This window comes from Prionailurus bengalensis, chromosome X (genome assembly GCF_016509475.1).
Source record: "Prionailurus bengalensis isolate Pbe53 chromosome X, Fcat_Pben_1.1_paternal_pri, whole genome shotgun sequence".
Taxonomy (NCBI): Eukaryota; Metazoa; Chordata; class Mammalia; order Carnivora; family Felidae; genus Prionailurus; species Prionailurus bengalensis.
This window is the reverse complement of record NC_057361.1, coordinates 12,920,108-12,936,434: the sequence shown is the minus strand read 5'-3', so window position 1 is coordinate 12,936,434 and position 16,327 is coordinate 12,920,108. Positions and strand designations below refer to the sequence as shown.

Below are 16,327 nucleotides of genomic sequence, written 5' to 3'. Positions count from 1 at the left end.
TGTCAGTGAAAATATTGTCTGTTTTGTTTTCTAAGATTTTTGTGGTTTCAGGTCTCACATTTAATTCTTTAATCCATTTTTTAGTTTATTTTTGTGTATGATACATGAGAGTGGTCCAGTTTCATTCTTTTGCATATAACTGTCCAGCTTTCCCAATACCATTTGGTGACGAGATTGTCTTTTTCCCATTGTATATTCTTTATTCCTTTGTTGGGGATTAATTGGCTGTATAATTGTGGGCTTATTTCTGGGTTTTCTGTTCTGTTCTATTGATCTATGTGTCTATTTTTGTGCCATTCTGTTTAGATTCAACCCATCTTTTACAGTGTGGTGGTTTTTAATGAAGACTTTCCAGGGGTCCTAGTTCTCAATGCCATGTCTCAACTGCTCTTGGTTACAAAGAGAATGTTCTGTTGTTCTTGCAGCATCTGCCCAGACATTCCACATAGCCTTTTTTACTCTGGAGTCTTGCCACTTTACAAGGTTCTGCCCTGGAAAAGTAGGGCAAGGTCACCTTTGCTCTCAGATTCCCCAAACTCATCTTGTGGTTTCTGTCCTCTCCTTTCCTCTAATTGTCCCTCAGAGAGGGGCAGGCACAGGACATAGAGACTCTCCCCCTTTCAGAGAACATGTTCATCCCCAGTACATAAGCTGTATGTACTTCCCTACTGGTTCTTTCTTTATTTACATCTCAAGGAATCTTTTATTTAAACATTTTTTATTGGGGTATAATTTGCATACACATTAAAATGTATAGATCATAATTATGAAATTCAGTAAGATTTGTCCAATGTTTATAAGTATGTTACTCACAACCATATTAAGATAGGGAACATTTTCATCACCCCCAGAAACTTCCCTCATGCCCCTTTCCAGTCAACCCATTCCCAACCACTTTCCTAATTTTTATTAGTATATATTAGTTTTAGCCTGATTTAGAACTGCATATCAATGGAATCATATAGTATATACTCTTGTGTCTGGCCTTTTTTTCACTCAACATCAGGTCTTTGGGATCCGAAGAGTATTTTTATTTATTTATTTATTTATTTATTTTTTCAACGTTTATTTATTTTTGGGACAGAGAGAGACAGAGCATGAACGGGGGAGGGGCAGAGAGAGAGGGAGACACAGAATCAGAAACAGGCTCCAGGCTCTGAGCCATCAGCCCAGAGCCTGACATGGGGCTCGAACTCCCGGACCGTGAGATCGTGACCTGGCTGAAGTCGGACGCTTAACCGACTGCGCCACCCAGGCGCCCCGCAAGAGTATTTTTAATTTCACTCTTAAATCATTATGTTTTATCCATTCCTTGAGTCCTTCAAAGCCTAGGACTCTGGCTATAAAACCTGAACTTCTGAAATTGAAAAGCGCTTTTTTTTTTAATGCTCTTTTGCTATATCATCTCTTCCCTTTGACCAAGATTCATCCATTTAAGCAGGAAAGGTTCAAGAATGGCCAGGAAATGTGGAGGGAAACTGCCAAAAGCTCCAAGAATTATCCTATCACGGAGTCAAGAGCAAAGTCCGGATTTCAACCCAGGAACCCTGGAACATCTGCTATTAACATTGCCTCCCCCCTTCCCAGGTTTTCCTGGAGGATTTAAAGGTTTAAAAGATTTAAAGAATTGTCTGCTGAGAAGAAGGAGGAAAATGGAAAGTTTTGAAATATGCATTGCTTTTTACTAGAGACAGGTGGCCAAAAAGCATTCCTTTGGCAGATAAGCTGGCAGTGCTGCAACTCAGCACTAAGCAACAGAAGTTTAAGAATCAGGGCACCTGGGTGGCTCATTCGGTTAAGCGTCAGACTCTTGATTTCGGCTCAAGTCATGATCTCACGGTTTGTGAGTTCAAGCCCCCCATTGGGCTCTGCAACTGACAGTGTGGGGCCTGCTTGAGCTTCTCTCGCTCTCTCTCTCTCTCTCTCTCTGCCCCTCCCCTGCTCTGTCTCTCATAAATAAACATTAAAAAAAAAATTTTAGGGAATCATGAGTGACTGGGGCACCTGGGTGGCCTAGTCGTTGTGCGTACAACTTTGGCTCAGGTCATGATCTCATGGTTCATGAGTTCGAGCCCCGGTTTGGGCTTTGTGCTGACAGCTCAGAGTCTGGAGACTGCTTCAGATTCTGTGTTTCCCTCTCTCCCTTTGCCCCTCCCCCGCCCGTGCTTTGTCTCTCTTGCTCAAAAATAAATATATGTATATATAAAAAGAACCAGTTGTGAAGGTTCTTACTAGTGAGATTAAGCCTTCTTCAGGGTATTCCTGATTAAAAACAAACAGCTGAACTTAGAAGTATGGCTGACCAAAATAAGTACCTTTCCGTGCCTTTCCCCTCGTGGTTTGTAGAATTAGTTGAGTTGGGCTCTGCCAGAGAATAGCTGTGTTGCTTTGGGCAAGTCTCATCACTTCTCTGTGCCTCGTTCCTGCAGTGCTGAAATGAGAGGATTACAGATATAAATGGTCACTGCACTTCCTTCTAACTCAAAATTACAATAAATTAATGTTTGTAGTGTCCAGTAAAGGAGCAAATCAGTGTACATATAAACCAAAGATCCTTGCCAAAGATGCAGGACATGCTAGCTGGATGAACGTGGAGGCTTATTACTGTGTTTTCTGTTCCCACAAGGAATGGCATCGTCTCCCTTTGGATCCATCATATATGCATGAAATGAAAAGAGGTAAAAATGGTTTTACTATGTTTTTAAGTTTTTATTAGGTAGTGCTAGGTATGGAGTGAAAGAAATGGAACTCTGGTCCTCTTGTTTGGAAGCATAATAAAGTGACTTTTAAAATAAATTCAGTTTTGGTGACAGCAAAAAATGGTAGTTTGCAGTACCAGTAAAATTTGTCCAATTCTTCCAAAGAACATGGGTGCACCCTAGCTTAATGTTGAGGTTACATAAATGAGAACATCATGGTTTTCAGAGGTATACTAATAAGTCACTATATACCCAGATGTTCTGGGTATAGTACTATTTAGTACTATAGTACTATAGTTTAGAACATTTCGCATATACCATATTGTATCACAATAAATTACAAAAGTAAGGCTGATATATTATTGTCCCCAGAAAAGATGAGTAACTCACCCAAGGTCAGGAAACTAATTAGTGGAAACTTTCAACTATTACACGTGGGAGTTTACTTGGATATCATTTCAAGATTCGTTTTTATATGCCTTACTGCTTCTGAATTAAGCTTATAATTTGTTCTGTTTTGTTTGTTCAGTAATAAGACTCTGTTTGACACAAGTGTTCTACTGTTAATATTTTTTTGAAAACTGTCAACGTTGGAAAATGTTACATAAAAAGAATTATGGTGAGGGAACAGAAATGGTCTTGGGGCATCTGGGTGGCTCAGTCGGTTAAGCGTCCAACTCTTGATTTCAGCTCAGGTCATGATCTCACGGTTCATGGGATCGAGCTCCGAGTCCAGCTCTGCTCTGACAGCGCAGAGCCTGCTTGGGATTCTTCTCTCTCTCTGTCTTTGCCTCTCCTTTGCTCGCACACTCTCTCTCAAAGTATATAAATAAACATTAAAAAAAGGGAAAGAAATGGTCTTGCTTTGTGGAGTCTCCAGACAAAAATGACTAAAGCAACTTATGCTGAAATCCTAACTTTGGCATTCTGAAGAAGGACACAAATAATAGATGGCAATGGTTAAAATCTAACGATTCTCTGAGATCTATAGGGATGTAGGAGGGGCAGGTACTGAGGTAGTCTTTAAAGTTTCTGAATTTTCATTCAGGCCATTACTTTGCCAACTGTTCCGTGCTTTCTCCTGATGCTATTTGTGAAGTGTTTTCCTTCAGAGAAGGGTCTCCAAAGAACAGCCATCTGGTGAGCAAGCAGCACACTGGGATCTCCATAAGAGAGAACTTCCTACTTGTGTCCTTTGCTCTGACACTCCAGGCAGCTCTGCGCAGAGCTTCACTGCAGGAGGTCTCTTCTGAGCACCGTTGGTACAAAAAATTACCAACTTTCAAAATAAAGGTCAGTTCAGGGGCACCTGACACAAATTTCATCTCTCCCCTATGTGCCACCAGGTGAGCCTTCTCTGGAATAACATAAAAACCTGATCAGGGCAACTTATAAAATGGTTTGCAATAATAGAATAGCACCCAAAGACTGGAAATATTTCAAGTTCCATGGCAGATGTTATCTTAGGCCTGTGTGGAAAACTTTGGAGAAGACTGGGCCAGCTATTTAAATAAAGTGGGAGTAGCTCTTTTGCATTTGGGAGTGCAGGCTTCCTAAAGAGACGAATCAGCAGAATAACTTGGGGTTCTGGTTTAGAAACTTTAAGATTTTTCCAACATCATGATTATTCTTATTACACCTCCCCAAGGTGGGGACCAAAGTGTAACTACTTATCAGCTTCAAGCAAATGACAAGTCAATACAGAAGAGAGAGTAAACGGTAGATTGTTATGGCCAGAGGAGAATACCTTACAGTTTGTTTAAAAACCGATGTCTACGGGATTTTATGAGACAAAACGATTTATATAAAGTATTATTTTGTGGGCCTTGTTTGTTATAGTCATGGTATAATACAAAAATAAATGCTTTCAGCTATGATCTGCCTGGGGAAATGGTGAATGGGCAGTGACAGGTAATGTTGATATTTATTTGCTATTTGATATAATGGAAAAAACATTGGATTTATAAATTAGAAGAGTTGGATTGGTTGCAAGTTAATTATGTGATCTTGGATAAGTCACTTGGCCCACTGGATCTCAAAATGTAGTGGTTCTTAAAGAAGACAAGGAGGGGTTTTAAAACACAGCTTCCTGGATCTCATCCCTTAGAGGTTCTGGTTCACTAGGCCTGGAATAAGACCTGAGATTCTGAATTTCTAACAAGCTTCCAGCTGATGCCGATGCTGCTGGCCTCGGGGCCATACTGGGAGGAGCAAGGAAGTCTGAGACAAGGCTCTCTTTATTTTCAAAAGGTGACCACTATGTTAGAAAATTACTCAGGTCTCTTTTGGCCCATAAAATTTTCTGAGGTTCAGTTTTGTTCTATTTGCCCTGCTCAAAGTGTCTGTAATTTTTCTTTCTAATGGAGATGGCTAATGGCAGGGCATAAATTAAATCATTGAAGGAGCAACTGTCTTAGGGAAAATTTGTTGCTTTAAAAGTATTAGCCATTAGCAACAGGTGCCCACTTAAATATTTTATGTTCAGTTTTATGGTTGAGTCTTCTCAGTGAAATAAAAAAAATTCCTCTGGAAGGCTTGAGTTTGAGCATTAACTCTGCCGCTTACTAACCCCATGACCTTAACCTTTCTTAGTTTCCTCATCTGTAAGATGGGGAAACCAAGTCCAAGTCTTTCCTGTATTGGTAGTTCCTGGAATATGCACACGAAAGCACCTTGTAGGTTGCTAGGAGTCATACAAACGTAAGGAGTGACTGTATTCAAGGCACAGCGAATAGGAGTCGCAACGCGGGGCACTCAGCCAGTTCCCGCATGATGCATGAGAGGCCATGTGGCCTCTTAACAGCACTCTACAAGCAGGAGGGATCATTGTTCTAGCTCTGTGGCTTAGTTTGTCCACAGGAGTGTCTGTTACATGCTTTTTACAGCCTGGCACTGAAATAGGAGAAATCCAAGCAGATAACGGTATGAGTCAGGGTAGCAGAACCACGATGAGTATTATGGAAGAAGAAATCTATTATAAGAATTAGATCTTGGCAGTGGGAGAGGAGCTGGGGAAGCAAACATTGGGCAGTGGCAGCCGGGAGCTGAAGGGTTGTGGGAAGGTCACTAACCCTGGCATCAGCGAATGAGTCAGAGCTTCCAAGGAAACCCTGGCGCTTAGCACATCCAGTGTCTGGAGTCAGATCAGAAATGGGAGCTGGTAGAGTAGTCATGGCAAGCTGTTGGCTCTTTGTGGCCACTGCCTCTGCAAATTGCAGAGAATTATGTGGTGGTGGGCCTGGGATTGCTGTCAGTCAGCAGGGGCCAGAGAGCTGGAGGGGTGGAAGTGAGGAGAGTGAGGACCAGCCGGAACGTGCTCACACCTGTATCTGTGTCTCACCACCTCTAACCACCTGTGACTTCAGAGCGTAATGGCTGCTGCTTCCTTCTGCCTTCTAAATCTTGCACAAGCTCACCTTTTGTTTAACTTAGAACCACGCAGAGGGGCGCCTGGGTGGCTTAGTCAGTTAAGCGTCTGACTTTGGCTCAGGTCATGATCTTGCGGTTCATGAGTTCGAGCCCTATGTTGGGCTCTGTGCTGACAGCTCGGAGCCTCGAGCCTGCTTCGGATTCTGTGTCTCCCCTTCTCTGTGCCTCACCCCTGCTTGCGCTCTGTCTCTCAAAAATGAATAAACGTTAAAAAAAATAAAAAAAAAAAAACAAGAACAAAAAGAACCACACAGAAAGGGAGATTTTGGAGAACTTATTCCCCGGCATAAAAAGTTGATAGAACAATCCAGCGTGATGTCTGACAACATTTCTGAAGCACATACTGACTGAATAATGAGCTATTTCCTTATCCAAAGGGGACAAGTTATCCATCTCTAAAAGTGAGAAAACAGCACTATGTTCAAAGACATATTCCGGTCCCAGAATAATAAATTGTAGTCATTTAAACGTCTTGAGAATGCACATGCATATGTAAGAAGTATGTATAAGGCCTTGTTTGTGTTGGTGGACATGCATAAACAATCACAAAATGCAAGCAATTTCCACATGTAACCAAGAGAAGGTCCTAGGACTCTCATTTATACAGTGTGTAGTAAGAGGATTTGGATTGCAGGGAACAGCACTACATGGTAATGCAAGTGGGAAGAGCTGTGCATGTGGGTCCTAGAGAATGTTTCCTCAGTATGTAAACAGAGGATATGGCAGAAAGCGTAAAAAATGTGTTGTTCCTGTACAGTCGATCCTCATTATTTGCAGATTCAATTTTCAAATTCACCACTTGCTGAATCTTATTTGTAAACCCAAATCAATACTCACAAGACTTTAGTGGTAATTCTCAGCCATGCACGGAGAAGCAGAAAATTTTAGTTACCTGACACACATTCCCAGCTGAGGTCGAAAAAGGCAACGCTCCGCCTTTTTGTTTCAGCTCTTCTACCGTGAATAAGTGTCCTTTCTGTGTTTTTTTTTTTTAATTTTTTGTATTGGTTTTTTTGTTTATTTTTTGACAGAGAGAGAGCAAGCTGGGGAGGGGCAGAGAGAGAGAGAGGGAGACACGGAATCTGAAACAGGCTCCAGGTTCTGAGCTCTTAGCACAGAGCCTGATCTGGGGGCTTGAACCCACGAACCAAGAGCTCATGACCTGAGCCGAAGTTGGACGTTCAACCGACTGAGCCACCCAGGTGCCCCCCTGTGGTTTGTTTAGTAGTACAGTTTTCATATTTTTGTGCTCTGTGTTGGCAATTTTGCTGTTGAAAATGGCCCCCAGGTATAGTGCTGACATGCTGTCTAATGTTCCTATATGTGTGCTTCTGTTTAAAGACACTTTATTTAGTAGGTATTATTGATTCATTAACATTGAACTCATGAAACAGGAGCTTTAAACAGAAGCACACATAAAATAAGGTTACGTATTGACTGGTTGATGAAAATGTTATAATTAGAGGAACCCAATCCTTTATTACCTCCAGGAGCAATGTTCAGTATTCATTAACACAGTATTCAAGTATTCATGGCTACTTTATAGAACATAACGCCAGAGATAATGAGAACCAACTGTACATCTTAAAAGGAAGGATGGATTACTTTTGGTCTCTCAGAAAAGGCTAGATGTAATGGTGAAAGGCAGATCTCAATCTGTCACCATTTGGCTGATGCCTGAAATTATATTCTTAGTCCAGTGTTTTGGCAGCTTATTGCAGTGCAAATACCTGGGGTGATTGCTCTTTTAACCTTCTCAGCCAATCACACTTTAGTATGAATAAACCTCAGTAATTTTCCTGAGATCAAGAACCTATTTGGGATTGCATATAAAGGAATAGTCATGAAAGAAAAAAATGTGCTTTAGATACCAAATACATAATGTCCTGGCCTTCACAGAAGAGGCATATTGAGGAAAAGAGAAGAAATATTAGATCTGGGACTGTTCTCTCTTTTACTTTCCTATTCCCCTTTCCCCACTTCTTTTCTTTGGACGATAGTACCTCAAATCTTGCAATATGCCATATGCTCATTTATCTCTGCGTCTTGCAAAGTTGGCCCCTGATCACTGACCTCTGCCTTCCTACGCCCTTGTCAGCCTCAGAGCTGCTCTTCATCCTTCAGGTCTCAACTTAGATGCCTCCTCATTCAGACTTCTTAGGTTCCCTAGGTCTTCATCAAGTATGACACTCTGTATTCTCGTATAATATCCTTATATGGCGCTGTGTGTTTCTTGTATAATATTCCTCCCATGGGATTAAAATGCTCTGTTTACTCTCGCCCTTCTTTACTGGGCTAAAGTCTTAATGAAGATTTGGGAAAGATTTATCACGTTATCATTGTAAGCAGTAGTCACGTGGAAGAAATAACATATATTGTGGTTGAATATATAACTAGCTAGCATGTCTCTTCAACTTTTGAGTCAGATATAAGAGAAAAATTCCAATATGGGCTTTTCTGACAAGAACCTCTGAATATTAACTGTTCCCATACCTTAAGTCTGTGCATGTTAACTTAAACATCTTAACTGTATTTAGCAGGCAGGTATAGCTCTGTCATGAATGATCACAAAATCTTAGTGGCATACTAACTTAGCGGCATTTATGTTGCTCATGGTTCAGCAGGGGAAGCTGTGCTTTATGCTCTTGTTCTGAGAGTTAGCTGCGGCGAATTCTCCGTGTGGCTCATCTTGGGACTAGAGCTAAATGGTTAGCAGTTATGTAGGACAACTTGGCTCCTGGCAGTGGCAATGCAAGCAAATTTCAAGTCTCTGCTTGTGTCATGTGTACTAATATTCTATTGGTTAAAACAAAGGGGGGGGTGTGTAGAATGGGAGCTCTTCTACCCCTCTGGGCAAAGTTGACAAATCCCGCTCTTTTGGAAGAAGGACATAGACAAGATTTTCCAGGCTAATTTTGCTTCAGGTCTTGGGAGAGTGTGAAAGAGGACATCAGATGTTTTGCAGTAGTCTCAGGAATTGCTGGTCCCCGTCCTGCCTGGAAATGTTCAGCACATCCCCTCTCTGGGGAAGTTAAATCTTTCTAAGCAACACCCTTCCAAAGAAGTAGTGTCATTAAATATAAAGACAATGAAGAACTGCTTTACATGATAGACATCACCCTTTATTTTTTTTTTAATTTTTTTTTAATGTTTATTTATTTTTGAGACAGAGAGAGACAGAGCGCGAATAGGGGAGGGGCAGAGAGAGAGGGAGACACAGAATCTGAAACAGGCTCCAGGCTCCGAGCCGTCAGCACAGAGCCCGACGCGGGGCTCGAACTCACGGACGGCGAGATCATGACCTGAGCCGAAGTCGGACGCTTAACCGACTAAGCCACCCAGGCGCCCCTAGACATCACCCTTTAAAAATAGCTCATCAAGCTTTTAATTCTTTTTTTTTAAATTTTTAAATGTTTATTTTTGAGAGAGAGAGAGAGAAGGAGAGAGAGAGAGAGAGAGAGAGAGATCTTGCACTAGCAGGGGAGGGGCACAGAGAGGAGACAGAGAATCTGAAGCAGGCGCCATGCTATCAGTGCAAGGTCTGATGTAGAGCTCAAACTCACAAACCATGAGATCATGACCTGAGCTGAAGTCGGACACTTAACTGACTGAGCCACCCAGGCGCCCCAAGCATTGAATTCTGATGATGACTGGTATCTTATGGAGATGAACAGAAGGTCTCCCCATGGCCATGGTGATGTCAACAGCAGGGCTTTCCAAGGGATTTTTGAGATTGCTGAGGAGATTAATGGCAGTAATGTCCAACCGGGAGATTTCATTCTGTGGGTTTTACTCTATTTTTTGTTGTTGTTGTTGTTTTTGGTTTTGTTTTTATTTGGTTTTTATCATTACTGTTTTTTACATTTAAATCTTAAATCCATTTGGAATTTAGTTTTGGATATGGTGTGAGCTAGGGATTCAATTTTATTTTCTTTAACCTATATAGACAGATGTGCCAGTACCATTTAACAAATACACTATTCTTTTCCTCTTGAATTTGAATGTTGCCTTTATCCTATATTTTAATGTATTTACTGGAATCTATTTCTGGGATTGCTACTTCACTCTGCTGCTTTATTTGCACATTTGCACATTTTGTTTTAATTTTAGAGAGAGAGAGAGAGAGAGAGAGCAGGGGAGAGGGGCAGAGGGAGAGACAGAGAGAATCTTAAGTAGGCTCCACACTCAGAGTGGAGCCCAATGTGGGGCTTGATCCCATGACCCTGGGATCATGGTCTGAGCTGAAATCAAGAGTTGGGCGTTCAACCAACTGAGCCACCCAGGCACCCCTATTTGAACATTTCTGTGCCAAACTATAGTATTTCGATGGTAGTGGTTTTATAGTATGTTTAATATCTAAGATAAGCCCTCCCAAATATACTGTAATCTTCTCTTTAGTAATTTTATTGGATTGGGTGTTTGGACTTACATAGACTTTATATGTACTTAAAAATTCTTGTTGGGATCATAATGAATATTTTACTGAATTATATATTAATTTTAGGAAAATGGCTTTTTATGATAGCTAGTGTTTCCATCAAAGAATACCTTACCATTTGTTCAGATATTGTTTTATGCATTCAGTAAGAGTTGGAAAAGAGCCAGGTATGATTTAAGACAGAGAGAAGGCCAGTATGGCTGGAACAGAGAGCCAGGGTAGAAAGGAGATGACCAATCATAACCTAGAGGGCATTCTCACTCTTCAGCATGACTTTATTGAAGATTTATGTGTTGAGGTTAAAGTTTACTTCTCAGAGGATATATATTATTTTATCTTCCTTATTTACAAGTCCTCAAAGAAGCCATTCTATATATTTTTTGCTGCAGAAGAAACTTGTTTTCATAACTTGTTAAAGCACCTGTTAAAGATTATCAGTGGGTAGAGACAGAAAATAGAATGGTGGCTTCCAGGGACTGAGGAGGGGGTGGGGAATGGGGAGCTTTGTATTTTTTTTTAAGTTTACTTTCAGTAGCCTAAAGATTTGTTTATATCACTGTTTAGTACAGATACAAAATGTACAAGTCTTCAAAAGTGATTTATACTAAATAAGAATAAATTTGATCTAAGAAAATGTTAAAAGAAAAAAAAAAAAGGATTCCCATTGCAATGAGAATTCCCATCAGCAATAAGAAATTTCAAAGAGTTCACTGATTTCTGAGAATATATCCATAGATCTCAGTTTAGAAACTCTATTTCTTGTTCCTGCTTTAAGATACACCTTGGAAGGGCACCTGGGTAGCTCAGTGGGTTAAGTCTCAGGTTCTTGATTTCAGCTCAGGTCATGATCTCAGGGTTCATGAAATCGAGTCTGCTTGGGAATCTCTCTGCCCCTCCCCTGCTCATGCTCTGTCTCTCTCTCAAAATACATAAATAAACATGAGAAAATTAAAAAAAAAAAAGATACACCTTGGAAAAATGGTAAAGCAACAGACACCATTTGTTTTTGGCATCCTCTCACTTCCTTTCTGTGCCCACTACCCCCATACCCTGCCACTCCTTTCCTTATCCTTCAGGTGTCCAGTGTCTCTTTGTGCTCCTTTGATCACTCCACCACCCCCGCCTTCCACCACCAGTTTATTAAGTTATGGTTGACATACAAAAAGCTGTGTGTATTTAATATATACAACTTGAGGAGTTTGGAGATAAGTATATGGCCATGAAAATATCACCACAATCTATGCCATAAACATACCCATAACTTCCAAAAGTTTCCTCTTGTTCCCTTTATTGTGTGTGTGTGTGTGTGTGTGTGTGTGTGTGTGTGTGTGTGTGTGATAAGAACCCGTAATAGAAGATTTACCCTCTTAGTAAAATTTTAAATATATGCTGCCGTCTTTTAAACTATAGGTGTGGCCGTGGGCCCGCCCCCCCCCCCCCCCCCCCGTGCTGGGGGGGCTGCCGGGTGGGTCTGCAGTGGGCGGGGCTCAGGCTCTGGTGCCTGGGCAGCACAGGCAGATCACCTCCACGGACGAGCAGCTGGACTACTACCGGGACTGCACCTTCTTCAGTGAGCAGGACATCCTCACGCTCCACGCGCAATTGCACGCTTCTACCAGCTGGCCCCCAGCCCGTCCCAGTGGACTGTCGGAAAAGCCCCGTCGTCCATGTGCAGATGAGCCTCGTCATCGTGATGCCAGAGCTCCGGGAGTACCCATTCAAGGAAAGGATCGTAGAGGTTTTTACCGAGGATGGCAAGGGGAACCGCACCTTCGGCAACTTTGTGGGTATGTCCTCTGTGCTCTGCGAGTTGGCTCTCCGGGAGCTCAAGGCAAACTATTCCTTCAACACCTACAACTTCGTCTGCAAGGAGGATCTGGAGCGGAAGCTGGCCGGGCTCACCCAGTCGGAGTTGGACGAGGAGGAGGTGATGCTCGTGTGCGACAAGATCATCGAGGAGGCCGACCTGGACAAGGATGGTAAACTGGACTTTGTGGACCTTGAGGACGTGATTGCCAAGGCCCGCGACTTCCTCAGCACCTTCCACATCCGGATCTGAGGACGCTGCTGAGGGTGTGGTGGCCCAGAAGCTGACCATCTGGCTCTGCTGCTGTCTACACAAGTGTGACCTCCAAGCTGCCCAGAGAAGGGGCTGTGGCCTCTGGGGTTATTCCCACCAACATTTCCTTGGGCCCTTTCAGCAAAAGATCCTTACCCAGGGAAGGGGGGTGTGAGGAGCAGGGACCTTCCCAGACCCCAGGGCCTCCAAAGGCCTCCTATCTGTCCCCACCCACTCCAGCTCCCCAGACCCCGGTCCTCTCCCTGTCACAAACGGCCCCACTGGGAGGGGAAGGTGGAGACCTCATGGGGCAGGGGATGCCCACGTGTCCAAGGGCTGGGCAGGCATCCCAGTCGCACAGGGAAAAGTGAAAAATGAAAGAGGACAATGTTTTATGAGCTATGCGGTCTTTCTCTCAAACCCACAGCTGGGCCTCACACCGGTCCGCCGGGTCTCCGTCTCCCCCAACCCTCCCATCGTGAAGCTGTGAGGAGAGCGGGCCAAGGGCTCTGTCCCTGTCCATAGCTCTGAGTCCTGGGCACCCCTTCTCCTCTACCCTCCCCAAGACCTGGAATTCTCACTGGTGTGTGCTGGCCACACATTTGTGAACTTCTGGTAGTAAAGCACTTTCATGTCCCCATAAAACAAAATGGAACAAAAACCACAGGCACTGTGCTGCACTGTAGATCTGTAGGACTGTTTCATCTTGTGCACCTGAGACTTTGTGTCCTTTCACGAATACCTCTGCATTTATCCTTCCCTTGAGCGGCTGCCAACCACCACTCTACTTTATGCTTCTATGAGTTTAACTAGATTCCTTGCGTAAGGGAGATCATGTATTATTTTTCCTTCTGTGTCTGCCTAATTCACTTATCATATCCTCCAGGTTCATCCATATTCCGGCGGATGGCAAGATTTTCTTCTTTTTAAAGGCTAAATAATATTCCATTGTTTGTATATAGCACATTTTCTTTATCCGTTCACCCATCAGCAGACATTTAGGTTGCTTCTGTATCTTGGCTATTGTGAACAGTACTTCAGCGAGCATGGGAGTGCAGGTAGTGTTTTGAGATAGGAACCTTATTTCCTTTAATATATACCGGAAGTGGGATTGCTAGATCATATGGTAGTTCTATTTTTAATTTTTTGAGGAATTATTCCATAGCTACTATTCTAATTTACATTCCCGACAGCGTACAAGGGTTCCCTTTCCTCCATATGCTCACCAGCGCTTGTTACATATAAATATTTTTGATAATAGCCACCTTAACAGGTATGAGGTGGTATCTCATTGTCATTTTGATTTGCATTTCCCTGATAATTAGTGATGTTGAGCTGCTTTTCGTATACTGGCCATTTGTATGTATTCTTTTTTTATTTTTTCTTTTTCATTTGTACATATTCTTTGGAGAAATATGTATTTAGTTCCTTTGCCCATTTTAAAATTGGATTTATTTTTCCTGTTGAATTGTAGGCATTTTTAATACATTTTGAATACTAACCCTTTATCAGATATATGGTTTACAAGTATTTTCTCCCATTCTGAAGGTTGCCTTTTCATTTTGTTGATCGGTTTCTTTGCTGTACAGAAAGTTTTTACTTAAATGCAATCACATTTGTTCTTTTTCCTTTGGTTGCCTGTGCTTTTAGGTGTCTGCAATATTGTGATTTATAAGAAATATACATTTGGTCATCCAGATGACCAAAATACACATTTCTCATATATTTATTGGCTGTTCAACCACAGTTCCTGGCTCAAAGCTCCCCAAACCCATGGAATTACCTAAGTAATGATGGCAACAAGAGTTCTTTTGTAATGTTAACGAGGTGACCTTTGGACTGCACCTCAGGATAGGGCATCCCCTTGACCTCCTAAGTGGGGAGAGGGCCTGGAGGTTTAATTGATAGCCAATGGCCAGTGATTCAATCAATTGTGCCTATGTAATGAAACCTCCATAAAACCCAGAAGGATGGGATTTGGAGAGCTTCCAGGTTGGTGAATGTGTGGATAATGGGGAGCATGACACACCTGGAGAGGGCATGGAAGCTCCATGCTCTTTCCCCATACCTTTCCCTATGGATCTCTTCCATCTGACTATTTCCGAGCTATACCCTTTTAGAATAAACCAGTAATCTAGTAACTAAAATGTTTCTCTGAGTTCTGTGAGCCACTGTAACAAATTAGTTAAATCTGAGGATGGGGAGTCGGGTCATAGGGTTCATAACCAGTTGTTCAGGAGTACAGGTGACAACCTAGACTTGCAGTTGGCATCCTCAGTTGGAGGGGGTCATTGGAACCTTCGATCTATAGCCAGTTGGTCAGAAGCACAGGCAACAACCTGGGCTTGCGACTGGCATCTGAAGTCAATTTTGTAGGACTGAGCCCCTGACCTGTGGGACTCGGTGCCATCTCTGGAGAGATTGTGTCAGAATTGTGTTGAATTGTAGGACACGCAGCTGATGTCCAAAGAATTGTTTGCTTTTGTGGGGGATATCACCTCACACACACTGGAATTGGGTGTCAGAATCCCTTTAGTATCCTATCTAAATCATTGCCAAGGCCAATGTCAAGAAGCTTTTCCCCTATATTTTCTTCTAGTTTTATGGTTTCAGGTCTTATGTTTGAATCTTTAATTCATTTTAAGTTGATTTTTGCATATGCATATGGCTTAAGAGAAGGGTACAATTTCATGCTTTTGCATTTGGATATCCAGTTTTCCCAAATACCATTTATTGAAGAGACTTTATTCTTTTACGTGTTCTTGGCACCCTTGTCTAAAATCAGTTGATCATATATGCATGGGTTTATTTCTGGACTCTCCATATCCTGTTCTACTGGTTTATGTGTTTGTTTTTCTGCCCATACTGTTTCTGATTACTGTTGCTTTGAAATATTTTGAAATGAGGAAGTGTGATGCCTTCAGCTTTGTTCTTCTTTCTCAAGATTGCTTTGAATATTTGGGGTCTTTTGTGGTTTCATATGAATTTTTGTATTGTGTTTTCTGTTACTGTGAAAAATGCCATTGAGATTTGGATAAGGATTGCATTGAATCTATAGATCAGTGTGGGTAGTGTGGACATTTTAACAGTATTAATTTTTTCCTCAATCCATGAACATGAGATGTCTTTCCATTTATTTCTGTCTGCTTTAAATCCTTTCATTATTATTTTAAAGTTTTTAGTGGACAAGTCTTTCATCTCCTTGATTAAGTTTATTTGTAAATATTTTATTCTTCTTAGTGCCATTATAAATGAGATTGTTTTTTTATTTCCTTTTTGAATTATTAGTTGCTAGCATGTGGAAATACAGCTGATTTTGTATCTTACAATTTTGCTGAATTTGTTTATTAGTCTTCACAGGGTTTTTTGGGTATAGCTTTGATAATTTTTGTTTGAGAGGCAGGCTAGCATTGAGGAAAGAACATGTGCTATGAGTTAGAAAGCCCTGAGTTTGAATCTTACTTTGAATTTACATATGATCCTAGGACCTTGAGTCATTAATTAACCTCTCTAAGACTTGGTTTCATTATTCATGATACGGGGATGCTCCTTTTACTTACTTTTCTATTACATAGTGTTGTTTTGATGATTACATGAGATAATGAAATTGAAAACATCAGAACAGGGCCTGCCATTTCTAAAGCATGTGATGTGATCAGTAAATGGTATTCCCACCCCCTTTCCTGCTCAGTCTCACCTAGA

The 16,327-nt window shown here is 41.7% G+C and overlaps 1 protein-coding gene across 1 annotated transcript; it reads left to right on the top strand.

Annotated features, from left to right (window-relative positions):
• The first annotated feature begins 5,870 nt into the window (after positions 1 to 5,870).
• On the top strand, positions 5,871 to 12,908 carry LOC122477741 (calcium and integrin-binding family member 2-like). Its single transcript, XM_043571067.1, is given in 5 exon segments — positions 5,871 to 6,067; positions 8,183 to 8,252; positions 11,977 to 12,168; positions 12,171 to 12,195; positions 12,198 to 12,908. Coding segments are annotated over 5 exon segments (912 nt in total). The 3' UTR covers positions 12,626 to 12,908.
• The last annotated feature ends 3,419 nt before the right edge of the window (positions 12,909 to 16,327 follow it).